The sequence below is a fragment of the Podarcis filfolensis genome (genome assembly GCF_964270895.1).
Source record: "Podarcis filfolensis genome assembly, chromosome: 1".
In the NCBI taxonomy this organism is placed as follows: Eukaryota; Metazoa; Chordata; class Lepidosauria; order Squamata; family Lacertidae; genus Podarcis; species Podarcis filfolensis.
The window spans coordinates 23,218,115-23,234,162 of NC_139604.1; the positions used below are offsets into that span (position 1 = coordinate 23,218,115).

Sequence of the window (16,048 nt, forward strand, 5' to 3'; positions counted from 1 at the left end):
TATATTTTGCACGTCTGCCATCTCTTTAAGAACCTAAGAATGGTACCTCTTTATCAGCTTTTAACTGATTTCCCCCAAGTTCCAACTGAGCATTTCAAGTAGGCTGCCACCGATGAAAGATCACGCCATTTTGTAATACCAAACTTAGTCTCATAGTGCCATCAAATCCATTTTGAACAAAAGGAGATACCATTGCTTCTTCATTGGCCTATGAAATGCAACTATACATGATAGGTAAAGAACATTTTCTATGGCTTCGTACACTAGTGAAGAATTGTGCTTTCTTGGAACCAAATTAAAAGGTGTATCAGAGTGGAAGTCAAGAGAAGAGCATTTTGTGTTTTGTCGTTACTCAAACATCGCAGATAGCAAACGTCAAAAGCTGCCGTCTTGGTTCTTACTGCTGTAGCCAGCAGTCAGCATTAAATTCCAGTACAGAAAATGATATGCAAGGTGATGGTGCTCATGTCAACAAACAGTCAGTGCCTTGGAAGCTGGAGGAAAGTTTTCAAATGGAAATAAATATGCGGTCCTGCATCTGGTGCCAAGTTGCTTAGTACTGATATGCAGTCTGTCATATATAAATAGATGATAGATATAGTTACTTACACACACACACACACACACACTCTGCTGCTGTGTTTGGTGCATCTGGTATAGCGAACATCCAGAAAAAAAGCCAACCTTTCAAACATACCACATAGTGGGCAACATGACACAACTTCAGGGTTGGCTTCACAGGGGTGTATAGTTCTCACAGCTTTAGCTACGTAGAAGTCCCAGTCGTGATGTCCTCTGTCACGGTTGGAGGAATTAACAGTCCCTTGGTTCTTATGTGAAAAAAGAAAATCTACAACTTCCTCAAGTGGTGCTCATACTGAATTGTGTGGGAGAAGTTTGCTAGCTGGCCATGATTTGGAGTATTGCATTCATGAGATTATCAACACACAGCAAAGAATGTAACGGTATGGCTTAGTAATTACCACTTAAAAGAGGGAAATTTTGTGTGCCACTCACTAGAGCTAGGCTTTTGATGTGGCGGGTGGGGAGGGGCACACGCCTACTTTTGCTTTTGGTTTTTTCTACAGAAAGCTCCATTTCACTACAAAATAATAAAACGTAGTTGCTTAATAACTGGGCTACGAATACTGAAAAGCTTAAGTTAAATCACACATTTTTATTCACGCTCACCATTTTATGTACAAACAGCAGGGAGCACGGCAGGTCATGCTTCCCTGGTGCATTTACCCATGTTACATACAAGCAGTGGAAAAACAAATGTATATGCTGTGTATGTGACAATTTTTGATACCAATACCTTAAAAACATGAGGTAAAAGTGGTTGTCAGGTCCTTGGATGTGAAGAGAACTGCCTGCATATTTAATGTTGCTACAGTCATTATATATAATAAGCATTAGAGTATAACTAGCTGCTTTGTATCCGGTATTGCTCAGGATTTCTAAGAAGAAAACCAAAAAACCCCAATGGTTAAAATCCGCAGTTTTGAAAGGTTCTGTATGTTATCTTGATTCCAAACGGCATCCGGTTGTATCAAGAGATGAAAACCTGCTCAGGAACCATCATGCAAAATTTGGTTACAATGGTAAGAGGTGTCCAAATGCATAGCAAACAACTTTCCAAACTGAATAGCAGAAGTTAGCAGAATCACATGATAGGCTTCAATTTGTTCCACAACTTTTGATAGGACAGTTTAAATTGCAGTTCTATACACTCTTCCCCTGCAAGGCCCATTCATAGCTGTTGAGACTTGTGTCCGATTTGCACATACATAGGGTTGTTCTTAATATTTAAATAAGTATGATTTTGTAACTTTCAGCACCTTTCAGCAGGTACCAAAATACTCTTGGCAGAAATTACCATATTTTTCGCTCTATAACACGCACCCGACCATAACACGCACGTATTTTTTAGAGGAGGAAAATCCGTAGGCATGCCACCCGTAGGCATTCCCTCCATAACACGCACAGACATCTCCCCTTACTTTCTAGGAGGAAAAAAGTGAGTGTTATGGTGCAAAAAATGCGGTAGCTGTTTGCAACTCAACAAAGCTTTTGAACTGCAGTTTATGAAATCAATAGGATTTCTTTGGGGTGTGATATATCTGACTTGTGCTTTTTTAATTTGAGGGGGGGAAATATTTTCAAAAGCAGATGAAACTAATCTTGGCAAAAATTGTGATGGCATTTTCTCTCATGGACCTCCCCCCACCCCCCGGATGATCTGTGATCCGTAATCCCTCTTTCACCCATAGGCCTAAAGGTGAAATTTTATTATTGTATAGAGCTACTATCACAGATTTCAATTTAGGCATTATCTTAGTTGTCTATGCAAGACTGAAGAATGGCAAGAAACTCTGAATGAGTGTTTCTTGTCTCAACTAAGGCCAAATATCCAATTTACCAGTATACGTGTATGGGTAAGTATAAAAATGCATATATATGACTGAAGGTCAAGTTTTATCTTGTTGATTTCCACCAGCTAAATGATGCCAGGAAAAGTCCCCAGGAGCATGAAAGTGAACTCCAGTGGTACCTCAAGTTACAAACACCTCAGGTTACAAACTCCACTAACCTGGAAGAGTTACCTAGAGTTGAGAACTTTGCCCCATGGAAATCGTGTGCCGGCGCTGCAGCGGCAGCAAGAGGCCCCGTTAGCGAAAGCACGCCTCTAGTTAAGAACAGTTTCAGGTTAAGAACGGACCTCGGAATGAATTAAGTTCGTAATTAGAGGTACCACTGTACTATGCACTTAATACTTTGAGGCAATATTTGAGCAGAAATAGCCAAAAATGAGATTATGTTGTCTGTCAGAAAGGTATGTGTGCTATTCCTTACAAAGAAGTACCGCATTTTTCCGTGTATAAGACTAGTTTTTTTAAACCAAAAAATCAGGTCTAAAATTGCGGCTCATCTTATACATGGGTAGCGCTGAGGGGTGTTTTCTTAATTTGGAGTCCCCAAAAATAGTGGGCATCTTATACACAGAAAAATACTGTAATTCTGTAAGTATAGGAAATTTATCAAAAGTCTAGCCTTTTTCAAACCCGTGCTACTTTAATCCCACAGCACCTTATTGCATATTGAATGAACACTGGTTCACATAGATAACTGACAGGGTTGCCATATTCCCCAACGTGAAAATCCAGACAAGTTTTTTCTCCCTCTCAAAGTTGTTGAGCTTTTTGTGAACATCTCCCCCCAAAATCTAAGCTTTTAACTTCCCTTGCCATATGTCTGCATTTTCTGGACATTTTACCCATTTGCCAAAAATCCGCCAAGGCGCCATTTTCCTGTCCAATTCCCAGGTGTATGGCAGCCTTAGTAACTGAGCCAACGCTGGCTCTTCCCTAACAGAGCAGTGCAGGCTCTAACACAAATTATGATGTGCTGATTACAGATTATGTCACGTCAGAGCTGGGCACTCTGTGCTAATATCCAATAATGCAATTCTCCCCTCTCAAAAAGAGCTGGTGCAGGCATGTGGCAGCTAGCGTTCTCGACATGTAGCTGCACCCACAATGATCAACATGAATAGCCAGTGTAATGTGGGACACAGGAACTCTTGGAAGACAATAGTGACTGCTTGCATGAGCAGAACTCATTTTCTGTTTATAATAATAGTCAATGCAATATTTCAATTGCCATGTCTTGGGCAACAGCTGTACCAGCTCTTCCTTTTGAGAGCAAAGATCTCATGTGCTGGACCTGGCTTAGAGGCCTTGGGTGTTCCTGCACATGCATTCGCATCACCATGGGAACTATTCTTAGCAGGAAGATTCAGAGACTGCACAGCTGTTACAGTCCCTATAAAACACCCAGGGCCTCCTTTTCCCCAGTTGTTTCAATGAGGTCTGAAGGCCTCTTGGGAGGCGCAATCAGCCTGCAGAGGGAAGGAACTGTTCCACTTGAATCAAGCAGGTCAACTTGAATTCAATAGCAGCTTCAGCTCAGTGAGACACCTCCACTCCAGAACCAACCTGAGGAAAACTGCAAACTGTCTAGTAGAGCAGGCTGAACGTGACCATCACAATTACACTGTCTTTCCCACGAGAACAATGTGCATATAGGCTTTTGTATTTAAATCCACTAGTGCATGTGCAAAATGTGTATTAACTGCTAGCAGGCCACTGTGATCACCTCTAGAAAAGATGCTCTGTCTTAATTTGCTATGACCAATTTACATAGTGAGCCTTTGCCTCTGCCTTTCCTCTAAATATACAGAATACATGCCTTAAGATTAACATAAAAACTTATTACTTGAATTACTCTTTAAAAGAATTTATTAAAGAATGACCGATTCTTATAGTTACCTTACGAAAAAGGGCAGTGATGTTAATAGAGTCATTATTTCTGTAAAAATTCAATCTTCAAACCATAGGTTTAAAAAGGCCACAGTTCACACAATGAGAGAAAAATCCACACACAGGAAAATGGATAATATCCCATGGCCATAACATAAAGCTTTTCAAAGCACTGGAACATTTCAGATACTTTGGTTTTAAGATCCCATATACACAGGTATTCACAAAGGAGCCTGTAAGCTTCAGTATATATGTAGTGCAGGCTCAAAGCTACTTTGTGATACTAAAACTTGATACAGTAAAGACAACAGTTCTACAATTCTGTGCCAAACTCCACCCCTAATTCGACAACCAGGAAAAAAAATGGAAGTTATTGTATTCAGAACAAATCGTGAAGATGAACCATTTCTGTCACAAATACTTCATTGTTGTTGTTAGTTGTGTCCAACTCTTTGTGACCCCATGGACCAGAGCACACCTGGCATTCTAAAACTTTCTCTCCCCCCCCCCCCCCGGGTTGGATATTGTGTCATGAAATGGAAGTATAAATGAGTCATGCAGTGTTAAACAAAAATCAACATATAGGTTTGGAGGGAAAGGAGCATGTTGAGATTGCAAGCCCTGTTCCTGACCACAGAAAGCCATTTTCCAACAATCAAGGTAGACCTCATTCTAAACATGATTGCCAACAAAAAATGGTAGCCACGCCTCTAGTTCCTCCCCCCTCCCCGTTACACCCACTAGAACTTACCTCATGTCATGACATCATAGATTCCTCTTTTCTCACTGCAATGTCATGTCATAAGTTTTTCTGAACTAGAATATGGAGCAAATGGGAGGAATTGGACATGTGGCTGCAATTTGAGGGGCAGCTGCTCATTTAGAGCAACGTTTGCTTTGGGCTTTGGCTCCAAGGATTCTCATTCATCAGATTCTGGAAAGGTGAATTCTGTATCTCATTCCACGCCTGCGGCTGTGGTGGTATCTGGACTTCCAGATAAATAACATACTTGCGGTGATTGATGATTTCATTATAATGCATAATTGTATACACGTGCGTTGATTTTGTGATGTGACTTTTAAAAAAACACAGCTCCAATGATCTGGAAACTGTTCGGCTTGGATGGATACGTCCTTAAATATTTCCCTTTTGCTTGAATCTTATTTCTGTCCAGCCATGATCTTTAAATATTGTAGTGCATTGTGAGCGGCATCATTGTGGGCATTGCCCCAGGAGATTCCAGTCCCGTGACAAACTGTGATTGGATTAGTTGAAAGTTCTGCAAGACACTGGTATTGTCCATTCACACTCAGCTCCTCTGAAAGTACAAACACAGGTGCTGGTTAGTGGAATATCACGCCACTAATTTTTGAAAACACCAACTACACTAATTCTCTTTCCCCGACATTGTGAATGAAAGTACCGTACTTTTCCGTGTATAACACGCCCCCTATTTGGGGGGACTCCAATTTCAGAAAATGGCCCAAAGTTGTTGAGCTTTTTGGGGGGAGGACTGGAGTTGTTGAGCGTTTTTTCAGGGGGAATGCAGTAAATCACTAACCCGCCGGTTGCAATCGCTCACACCGCTCGCCAGCAATCGCTTGCGTCTGCTACAAACCTGACCAATCACCAACAGCAAAAGTAAATAGCAATAACAATTGCCACAGTGGCAGCCAATCCTCCGCAGCCCTAGACGCAGCAACCAATCAAACTCCCATTTCCAATAGCCAATACAAAAAAACCCCTTGCCACAGCCACCAATCACACTACAAATCGCCAATGACAATCTGCAGCTCGCGGCTGCAACCAATCATCTGTCACACATACCCACTACCTGTGTATAAGATGCCCCCACTTTTTAAACCTAATTTTTGAGTAAACAAACCTAGTCTTATACACAGAAAAGTACGGTAATCAGGATGGTGTCACATAAAAGGATATATGACTGGAATATGTAGGAAACCATCTCTCCCAACCTGCTCTGGCACAACACAAATACTCTATTACCTATACAGTCATACCTTGGAAGTCGAACGGAATTTGTTCCGGAAGTTCATTCGACTTCCAAAACATTCAGAAACAAAAGCACGGCTGGATTTATGAACTACACTTTGATGCAGAATTTATTTCCAAAAACAGTTCCATCACTTGACAGCCCTAAATTCTTGTTCAGGTTCTTCGATTGTGACCCGTGCGAATTATTTTGTCAAAGCACTAACAATAAACAGCAAGTTTAGCACACATATCCCTGAAAACAGCACCGCCATTTACATACTGCAGCCTTTTAGCAAATTTAATGTTCCAAATGTTAGTGGTAAGACTGTGTGCATCTTTTAATTATTAGACAAAATGTGATGAAAGTGTGTTCTCTGGCTGCTGTTAGTACTAATGTTCTGCAGATAATTGTGTTCATGTTAATGCTGGAAGAAAATGGACATTTCATAATCCCGACCCTTTTTGGTACATACTCATTGGAAACTTGGTTCTGCCTGGCCTGTGTTGGGAAAAAAGATACTAAGAAAAGAGGATGCATCTCGCCCATAGTCACCCACATGGTTCTTACCTATATTCAAGTATTTTGTATTAAAACCTTGCTCTTCTGCAAGTTCTCCAAGAAGATGAACATAATCTGTATTAGGAATACTGAGCGGACTTATTTTCAGCAAAGTAATTTTTTCTCCAGAAGAGTTCCTTAAGGTGCTCCATGTACATCCCAAATTAACACTTTGTTCTTTTCCCTGGAACAAATTAAGGCCATTTAGACTTTGCTCTGTTTTAAAACCACCATCCAACACCTTTAAATGCGGTCATTCCACTCCCCTCGTATATGTATTAAACAAATACCAAGCTCTCATATCACACTATGTTCTACCCAAGTATTTCCACATTTGTTAAAAACTTGGCTTTTAATATGGCTTCTCCAAGATTCTCTTGGTCTGTACTACAGGGGCCTATGTTTTCCATAAGCATTCTTACTTTTAACACAACTCTGAACTGTAAATGTCAACAATTTCACCTACAGGGGCTACATTTTACTGCTTGTTCTACTGCGGCATTAACAAAAGCCTAAAGAGCAGAAATGAAGCAGGTGAGGCTGTTTCCATTACTGTATAAACTCCCTGTTAAATACAAGCTGCCTGAAGGAAGGCACAACCATCACTGTGAAGCAGATTGCTGCATCTGATAGTGAGCTGATAGCTGGGGATTTATTAGAAGACTTATATATAAGCTTAACTCCCAAGAGTTAAATGATATAGAAATTGGTATTCTTCCAGCTTCTGGAGGAGAGAGAGGCAATGGAAGATGTACATTGTTTGTGCATTTGAAAATATATTAGATTTTAGAAACAGCTGTGTAGCTCAATGAACGCCTGTTTGCTCTGAACTAGGTTCCACGCAGTTCAACTGAACTCACTTCCTAAGCTCCATCCTTAGGCTATTAAGACATACAAGATAGACAGACAGACAGAAAGACAGTGGGGGAGAGGACCGAGATCTTGTAGCCTAGATGAAGAACATGGAAGATAACAGGTGAACCATCAGGGCAGGAGTGGGGGGAGTCTAGCTTGCCTGTGTATATTTACTATAGCGCCTTAGTATGAGCTGGACAATTAATGAAAACGAATGATTGCATTGTTAGGTTTGAATAGCTAAGCAGTTGCTATAAACGTAAATGAATTACTTACTAAAGAAATAGTGATATTGTCTCCAGAAAAATTACGGAATTTATCGAGTAGTTTCTCGGCCGCGTTTCGCTTTGCTAATTTTTTAGAAGTCCCAATCCCTTTGTAAGAAAATAAAAGCAAGAAGGATTAAAATAAGCAGAGAAACCCAGATTAAGAGACATTCATGGTAGAAAACCAAAACTAGACTGCGAGTCACAGACTACACATCCATCAACTCAGCCATGCTTTTGAAACTCCCCTGTATGTTTTGTTCTGATAGTTCCACCTGTTAAGTTTACATCTGTTAATTATTAACTTGGGATCTCCCCTCCAGCCATGGCCAGGTGTGAGTTTCTGCATCACAACAGAAGAACCATTATGTACTGAGTTGAATAGGATCCAAAATGCAGTAGTCTGATTGGTCCTAGAACAATAGGATTCAGAATGCAGCAGTCTGATTGGTCCACAGAACCCACCCAATCCAGTTCTAGGTGGAAGTGAATCCGCAACCTGATTGGCCTACAGGAGAATCCCAGAATTAGCCAATCACGTTGGGCCCATTGTGCAAATAATGCATTATAAAGCAGACATTCTAGGGGAACTTCCATTCCTCCTCACCAACTATGAGCTGAATAAAGGGCATAAAATCCACTCTTGACTCCGAGTATATTTCAAGAACCCTGAGAGGGCACAGAGATGAGAGGGTAGAAAGAGAAGGGGATACTGAAAGCGGACCTGACTTTGGCCTGCAGGGCCTGCAGGGCCAAATTTGAGCCAGGCTTACTAGCGCTCAACTTTGTCCACAAAATGTTTTGATGGAGGAGGGACAGAAAGAGGATTTTTTTTTTGCCCCAAGCGGCTTCTATTAATTAAAAATCTTCCCCAAATGGGTGCAGTGCCTACCTGCATACAGATGCCCACAGGCGGTTCCTTCCCCCTTCCAGACCCCGTTTAGCCTGACTAACAGAGGGCAGAATGGAGAATACAGAAGGCATGCAGAGTCTTCTGCTACCTGTGCTATTACAGGTACATGTATCGGGGTAGGTGAGAAACAAGAACTTGTTTAGCCCTATGGGGATTTCTATCATTAGGCTGTTGGTGCTCCAGTAGGAATCCAAAAACAGGGCACATTGGGAGCAGGTGCACTGATGTTTATTTGGGGGGGGGGGGCAGAGTGGCAGAAAGGAAAAAAGCACCCCCTCCATCCACCCTGCCAGCACACTTTGGATTTGGTGGCCCCGCCACCTTAAGACACCCCCACAAGTAGGATTTCTCTGCTAAGGCACTTATTTTGACTTTCAAGTTATAAAATCCTCAAGGCAGCTTGCAAGAGAGAATTATATAAGATACAATTGTATAAAATGATCAAAAATGAAAACATTAGTGGGATTTCTTTGGATAATGAATCCTGTGCTTAAATTCAGGTTTTGCTACATTTTGTGCCGAGGAGAAAAAAATAAGCACGTACCTGTTTCTACAAATGTTTCTATTCTGCAAGTCATTGTAAACTCTCTCTTATGGAGTGGCCCTGTCTCCTGTGCCAGCGAGTACTCAGGAAGTCTCCAACCCTTCTGAATAGCTAGCTCCTAGAGAAGAAGGAAAACAACAGGTAACAAGACAATATTTTTTTTAATCTAGCCTTAAAACAGCCACGTGTCTATTTAGAACAGGTTTATTTATCATGATTACTTCAGTATTAACTTGGAAAGCAAAATTCTGATGTATTTTGCTTTATACTGCATGTATCCTTCTACATCTCAATCCAGGACAGAGCTGAGAGGACTTCCAAGATCAGCCAGAGTAGCAGCCCAATGAAAGCATTTTATTTCAGTGATGTGAGAGTAAGTCTTGCTTTCGCTAGTCACTACTCTGCCCAAAGAAAAGCTTTCCATCTTATATATATCATCACAGTGATGAGCTGTGAGCTTTGCACACAGTGTGTATGAGAAAACTTGACAAACCAGCCACTCCTTTCTTTTCTCTTCACCACCCATTCTGTAATCACTATGCTTTGCTTTTTGTTGCTTACTCTACATTCTTTCCTGAGGGTATAGGAACTGTCTTCTCCTTCCTCGGTTCAGCTACCTGCTCCTGACTGCCTGTGTTGCTTTCTGTCATCAGAAAATAAGGAAACAAAGATGATTTTACATACATAAGGATCTAAATATAATTTGTAACTTAGTGTAGAACGACTTTGACCTCTAAAAAACCAAAAGGTATATAAAGGACCGCCTCTTTCCATACAAACCTACGTGGACCTCGAGATCATCTTCTGAGGCCCTTATTCGTGTGCTTCCTCCATGAGAGGTGTGGAGGATGGCAACATGAGAACGGGGCCTTTTCTGCAGTGGCTCCCCATCTGTGGAATGCTTTCTCCAGGGATGTTCACCTGGTGCCTTCATTATACATCTTTAGGCGCCAGGCAAAAACATTCCTTTTTAACCAGGCCTTTGGTTGATCTTATGGACATCCAACACCCTTTAGAATGTGGCTTTTTTTGGGGGGGGGGGTTATTGGGTTATGCTTTTGGTTTGATTTTATATATTGTGGTCTTGTTGTGAACTGCCGAGACCTCCGGGTATAGGGTGGTATTTAAGTTGAATTAATAATAATAGTAATAGTAATAATAGTAATAGTAATAGTAATAATAATAATAATAATAATGTAATTTTAAAAAATAAAGACAAAGAACTTCTGAATATGGTACATTTTAAATGTCATTGCAACTCACCTGCAATGATCCAATAGGATTGGACTGATTTGGTGCTTGATCGAGACATTCAGGGATTAAGTGGTCTGGCACAGAAATGCTAAAAGAAACATAGTTAACTTGAAAACTGGCAGTTTCAGGCATCATTTCGCTAACAAATCAGGAATCAGTCCTAAGCACATTCTACATTTTAATATGAGACTGCCTCATTAAGACTACCTCTACAAGATGTTTAAAGCAAAGAAAGCTGACATGCTTTTCTATGTTGAGTTGTGTCTATGTTTGCACATGTGGAAGGTTTTGTTCCCCGCAGGTAGTTTCTTGTGCTTCCTCCCAGGCTACTTTTTAAGTTCAAGGGTCTGGATCCAGGAAAAAGCAGGCAGAATTCCACTGGCAAGAAGGAGATTTTCATGGCTCCTCCCCAGACATATGTCTCATGTACTCTCAAAAATTGCCCTTGAGGGATGAGAGACCCTCCTTTGTTAAAGATTTAACGGTATTGTTGATACTGCTCTAACCTGAATGTGGCTTTGACTTTGTAGTTGTTTAGTCGCTTAGTCGGACCAGAGCACACCAGGCTTTGACTTATCTTTAAATTAATAATTACAGTGGACCTCTAGTTACGTACCGCTCTGGATACGTAACTTTCGGGTTACGAACGCGGCAATCCTGGAAGCGTATACTTCCGGGTCTTGCCACGCGTGCATGCACACAAGTGCTCTGTGCACGTGCGCGAAAACGCTCAATCGCGCCACGCTTGTGCGCAGAATTGGCACCTCTGTCTACGGACTTTTTGGGTTGCAGACGGACCCCCAGAACAAGTTTAATTCGTATCCGGAGGGTCCACTGTACTGATCCGTTTTATTAAAATATTCATAGATTGTCTTTTGGCGATAAGGCTGTTCTACGTTTTGTTCTATTTTCCCATAGCTTATGTTAACTGAATTTTGAAGCTGTTAGCAGGTTGGTGCTTCCCTAGGGAAGGAAAAGCATGATACATGCTATAAATTAAACGAAAATTTAAAAAGTAAGATTGAAAGGTCAAACGAAAAAGTAGCAAAAAAATTATTCTATTTGTTTATTAACTTTTTCTCCCACCTTTCTTTTCAAAGGAGCTCAGGACTATTGACTATCTTTTTGTACTGATAACATTTACAAGGTTGTACACAGGAGACTAACAAAGATTGAAAACGGGTCTGAGTTATGAAACTACAGCCTGTTAAATAAAGAAAGAGAGAAACCTTTCATACTCTTACAGAGTCATAACTAACAGTTACATGAAAGGTGACAGAAATTGTGACATGATATGCGAAAAACTGCTATTTTATCACTTCCACAAAAATACAAGAAAAGAGGTTTTCAAGAAATGAACAACAATGTAATAGCATTGTTAAAATACTACTTTACCACGTGGATATTAAGCAGTGAAGTAATCATCCATCTTAGATGTGGTCACATAATTTGGCCCCATTTCCCACAGCTTTTTTTATAAACCTATCTCCAGTATGTTAAGCATCATAGCCTTAATTTTTAAAATATTTGTAAAGCTCTCTTCCAAAATTTTCCAGCAGGTCCCATTCGGCAATAATACTATGTCACAATGATCAAAACCAACTCACCAAATATTTGAATTGCCTTTCAAAATGTTCAGGGCAGCTTCTGCAGCTTTGTGTTTTGCAATTTTCTTGCTCGGACCCTCTCCTGAATTAATAAAGACAAAAATATGTGAGTGTTCTGAACAGTAAGCTATGAAAATCTAGCAGTCTGAATGTTTCATTCTGAAATATCCATTTTCTGTTTCATGATAACATGAAGAGTGCATAGAACTGTTTGGACACTTTTTCCACAAAGGCAAGATGGCCTGTTTTACTGTATCTTGCCAGTGCAAGCAAGCACAATGGGGGGAAAACGTGGCTCGTTTCTAAATGATGATAATGATGATAATTTATTATTTATACCCCACCCATCTGGATGGGTTTCCCCAGCCACTCTGGGCAGCTCGCAAGAGAATATTAAAAACATGATAAAAGATCAAACATTAAAAACTTCCTTAAACTGGGCTGCTTTCAGATGTCTTCTAAGTCAGATAGTTGTTTATTTCCTTGACATCTGATGGGAGGGCGTTCCACAAGGTGGGCGCCACTACTGAGAAGGCCCTATACAACATTTTTCCACTCCCATTCTAAAGACATCACTAACATCAGAAGTAGCGCTGAATATTTTTTGAAAAACTGCATCTTTAAGATAGTGGTTGGGCAGCTGATTCCTATTCATCTGCTTATGCTGGTAAGTTCTCAAAATGCAAGGGTATATATAAAAAACACATCTGAAGGGGAGATGCAGAGTTTTAAGAAGGAAGAGGGCCTGCAGCAGGCAGTTTCCTCCCAGCAGCAGAGACTTATTATTGCTACCATCAGAACTGCTGTACTAACTATGGAAGCTGCGCAAAGGCAGAGAAAATATGGTATGTTTGGCTTGGAGAAAAGATGATTAAGAGGCGATACAATAGCTATATTCAAATATCCCAAAGGACTGTCACAAAAATGATGGGCCAAATTTATATTCTGATGCTCCAGTGGCCAGGATCTCAATTATTGTGTTCAAATGACTAGAAAAGGTATTTAGACCAGTGGTTCCCAAACACGCTTGCTAGAGTGAGGTGGGACACTCATTAAGTGAGCTTGTGGGGCCTAATCCAAACACTATCCTCATTCTACTGGCCACAATAAATGCAAACTTCCTTGTGTGGCACAAGTTCAGTTTGCATGTCATGCATAACCCCTCAGTGCTAGGAACAGTGCCAAAGATCAGAGAAATTACATCACATTAGTTACTCTTTAAAAAAGGCAGCAACCGGTTTGCTCAGGGGTTCGATTCCTGGCCCCCACATGCGTCAGCAGCGCTTGCATAAGCCCACCCTGCCCCTGTTCTGTGCTCTTGGTGTTCGCACGTCAATTGGATGTGCGCAAAATGGTTACTGCCTGTATGGTGTCTGTGTTTGGGTGGACATGATGGGGGTCGAAGAATAGGATCAAGGGATAATGTGCTGTGCAATTAAGACGCAGGGGAGGGAAGAGTGAGTTCTAGGGTTAGAAATGGGGGGAAATTTATTGGGCTTCTAAGGTTACAAGAGTCGGTAGAAGCTAGGATGAAGGTAGGAAAGATGGGTTCTAGGGCTAGGTTGGAGGAGAACAAAAGGATGAAGGACATTATGCTCTCCCTTTACATTATGCTCTCCCTTTACCCATACTGGTACCCAACACACTAGCTTAGAAACAGAGGGAGTATAAAACTAAATAGAAGAAACATTTATTTTAAACACACATTGCATGCAATTAAGAAGTCAGACATGAATCCAGAGCTGGCCCAAGACTTTTTGGCTACCCCCTCCCCCCACCACCTGCGAGGGAAGAAGGGGCAAGTGAAGATCTACATCAAGAACAAAGTGGGGAATAAAGATCTACATCAGGATCTGCTGCTCCTGCTGCCCAAGGCAGTTGCCACACCTTGCCTCATGGATGGCCCAGCCCTGCATGAATCCTAACAAAATGTACAAACCTGTTGCAGTTATGTCACCTATAGTGACTTTATAGGTGAAGACTGGCATATGCACTTGCCCCTCAGCTTTTTCAAAGTCATATACAGGATTGAGATTAGCCTTTGTGCCATATTCATGTAACATCTGAATTGGTGTTTTCCCCGGTTTGGATGTAATGATTTCCTCCAAGCTGTTTACAAAGTAGAATAAAAATTTTATGAATATTTGAGAAGGAAGGAAATTACATGCAGTGCGTTAAAATATTGCTTTTGAAAATATGCTGTATCTTTCATTTATGAAACTCAGAGGTACAAGCTGGAGAGAATGAAGCCTGCTTCTGTGTTGTATTCATGATAATGAGTAACCTGTGGACAGTTATAAGGAAATGTTACCAGACATGTGATACTCCATGCTTTGGATATTGCACTAGAGCAGGGAGAAGAGGAAGTGTAAGCCACTAGCACTTCTTCCACAGTGCTTTTTTTCCACAAAACAGGCTAAGCACAGAAACAGTTGTCAGATTATATTACTGGTCTCTCCACATGCCTTGGAGAATGCTATTTTCTTAATTTCAGTTTCTTTTCCTTTAGAAGATCTAAAGAAACATAAAACTTACACTTTCATTTTCCTCACTCTCAAATTTGGTGTGCTGAAATGTTGAAGATTTGTGAGAGAAGATCGCCCTTCTCTATGCAATCATTTTGTATAAAATGCAGGTTAGCCCCCCGCCCCCAACAACATGACCCCAATCTAAATGCCACTCCCCACTCTCCTGTTTTAGCTTTCCACATAAAAATAAAGAAATGGGAGATCTGATCGGAGACCAGCGATGCCTTATCTACTCCAGTTCTGAGCGACTCCTTTCCTCTCCACTGTGCGCTGTGTCACCTATAAATATTGCAGGGCTGTGTAGCCTACATGCAAGAGCAAACTTAAAAATGTGTACGAATTTAACAGATGACGGGCAGATTCTGCTCTAGGATTGAGGAGTGGGTTGTTTTTTTTAAGATAATATTTTATTTGGGGGAGGACAAGGAAAAAACAAGAGAAAGGAATCGGGGACAGAAAACCAGTAGCATTCAAAAAGCACAACATGTAATAAAGACATATACATACATTCCCTCTTCCTAACCTGGGAAATCATCCTAAGTGTCACTGCACATTGGGTTTACTTCCAGGTAACTGAGTGTAGCATCTGCTTCTCTCTTACTTAAAAATACACACACACACACGGGTTTGTTTGCTTCCAGGTAACTGAGTGTAGCATCTGCTTCTCTCTTACACGCACACACACACGGGTTTGTTTGCTTCCAGGTAACTGAGTGTAGCATCTCTCTCTCTCTCTCTCTCTCTCACACACACACACACACACACACACACGGGTTTACTTCCAGGTAACTGGGTGCAGCCTCACACACACTTGCGCCATTCACACTGCCTGTTACGGTGCGCGCGCGGGTGCTCCTGACCCCTCCCCCCACGTTCCAACCCGAATCCACGCGCACGCGGGCGCCGTTTCCCGCCTTACCGAGCGCCGTGCGCGCGGGCGGCGGTAACCCAGAATGCTCCACGCCCGCCCCACCCGCCATATCGAAAGCCCCTTACCCACCCCACCCCTCGCGCGTCACCTGACGGTTTTCAGTTTCTCCACCACCACCGGGGAGTTCCGCTGCTCCGTGCCCGCCAGCCCCCCTTCTTGGCTTAGGATAGCCGGGCAAGGGGCAGGCTGAGGCAGAGCCATGCTGTTCGCCGCCGCCGCCGCCGCCTCCATCTCTTCCTGGCCGGGAAGCATCCCTTTAGCACGGCCCCTTGT

General features: G+C 41.7%; 1 protein-coding gene across 1 annotated transcript; it reads right to left on the minus strand.

The window, feature by feature from the left end:
* Positions 1-1,157: 1,157 nt before the first annotated feature.
* On the minus strand, positions 1,158-16,027 carry PRKRA (protein activator of interferon induced protein kinase EIF2AK2; the record flags this gene model as incomplete). The annotated part of the gene is made up of 9 exons (XM_083572068.1): positions 1,158-1,892; positions 2,059-5,641; positions 6,887-7,061; positions 8,009-8,106; positions 9,456-9,573; positions 10,719-10,797; positions 12,317-12,398; positions 14,256-14,425; positions 15,864-16,027. 8 exons carry the CDS (start codon positions 16,025-16,027, stop codon positions 5,484-5,486), a joined length of 1,044 nt encoding a protein of 347 aa, XP_083428194.1. The 3' UTR covers positions 1,158-1,892; positions 2,059-5,483.
* Positions 16,028-16,048: the final 21 nt, after the last annotated feature.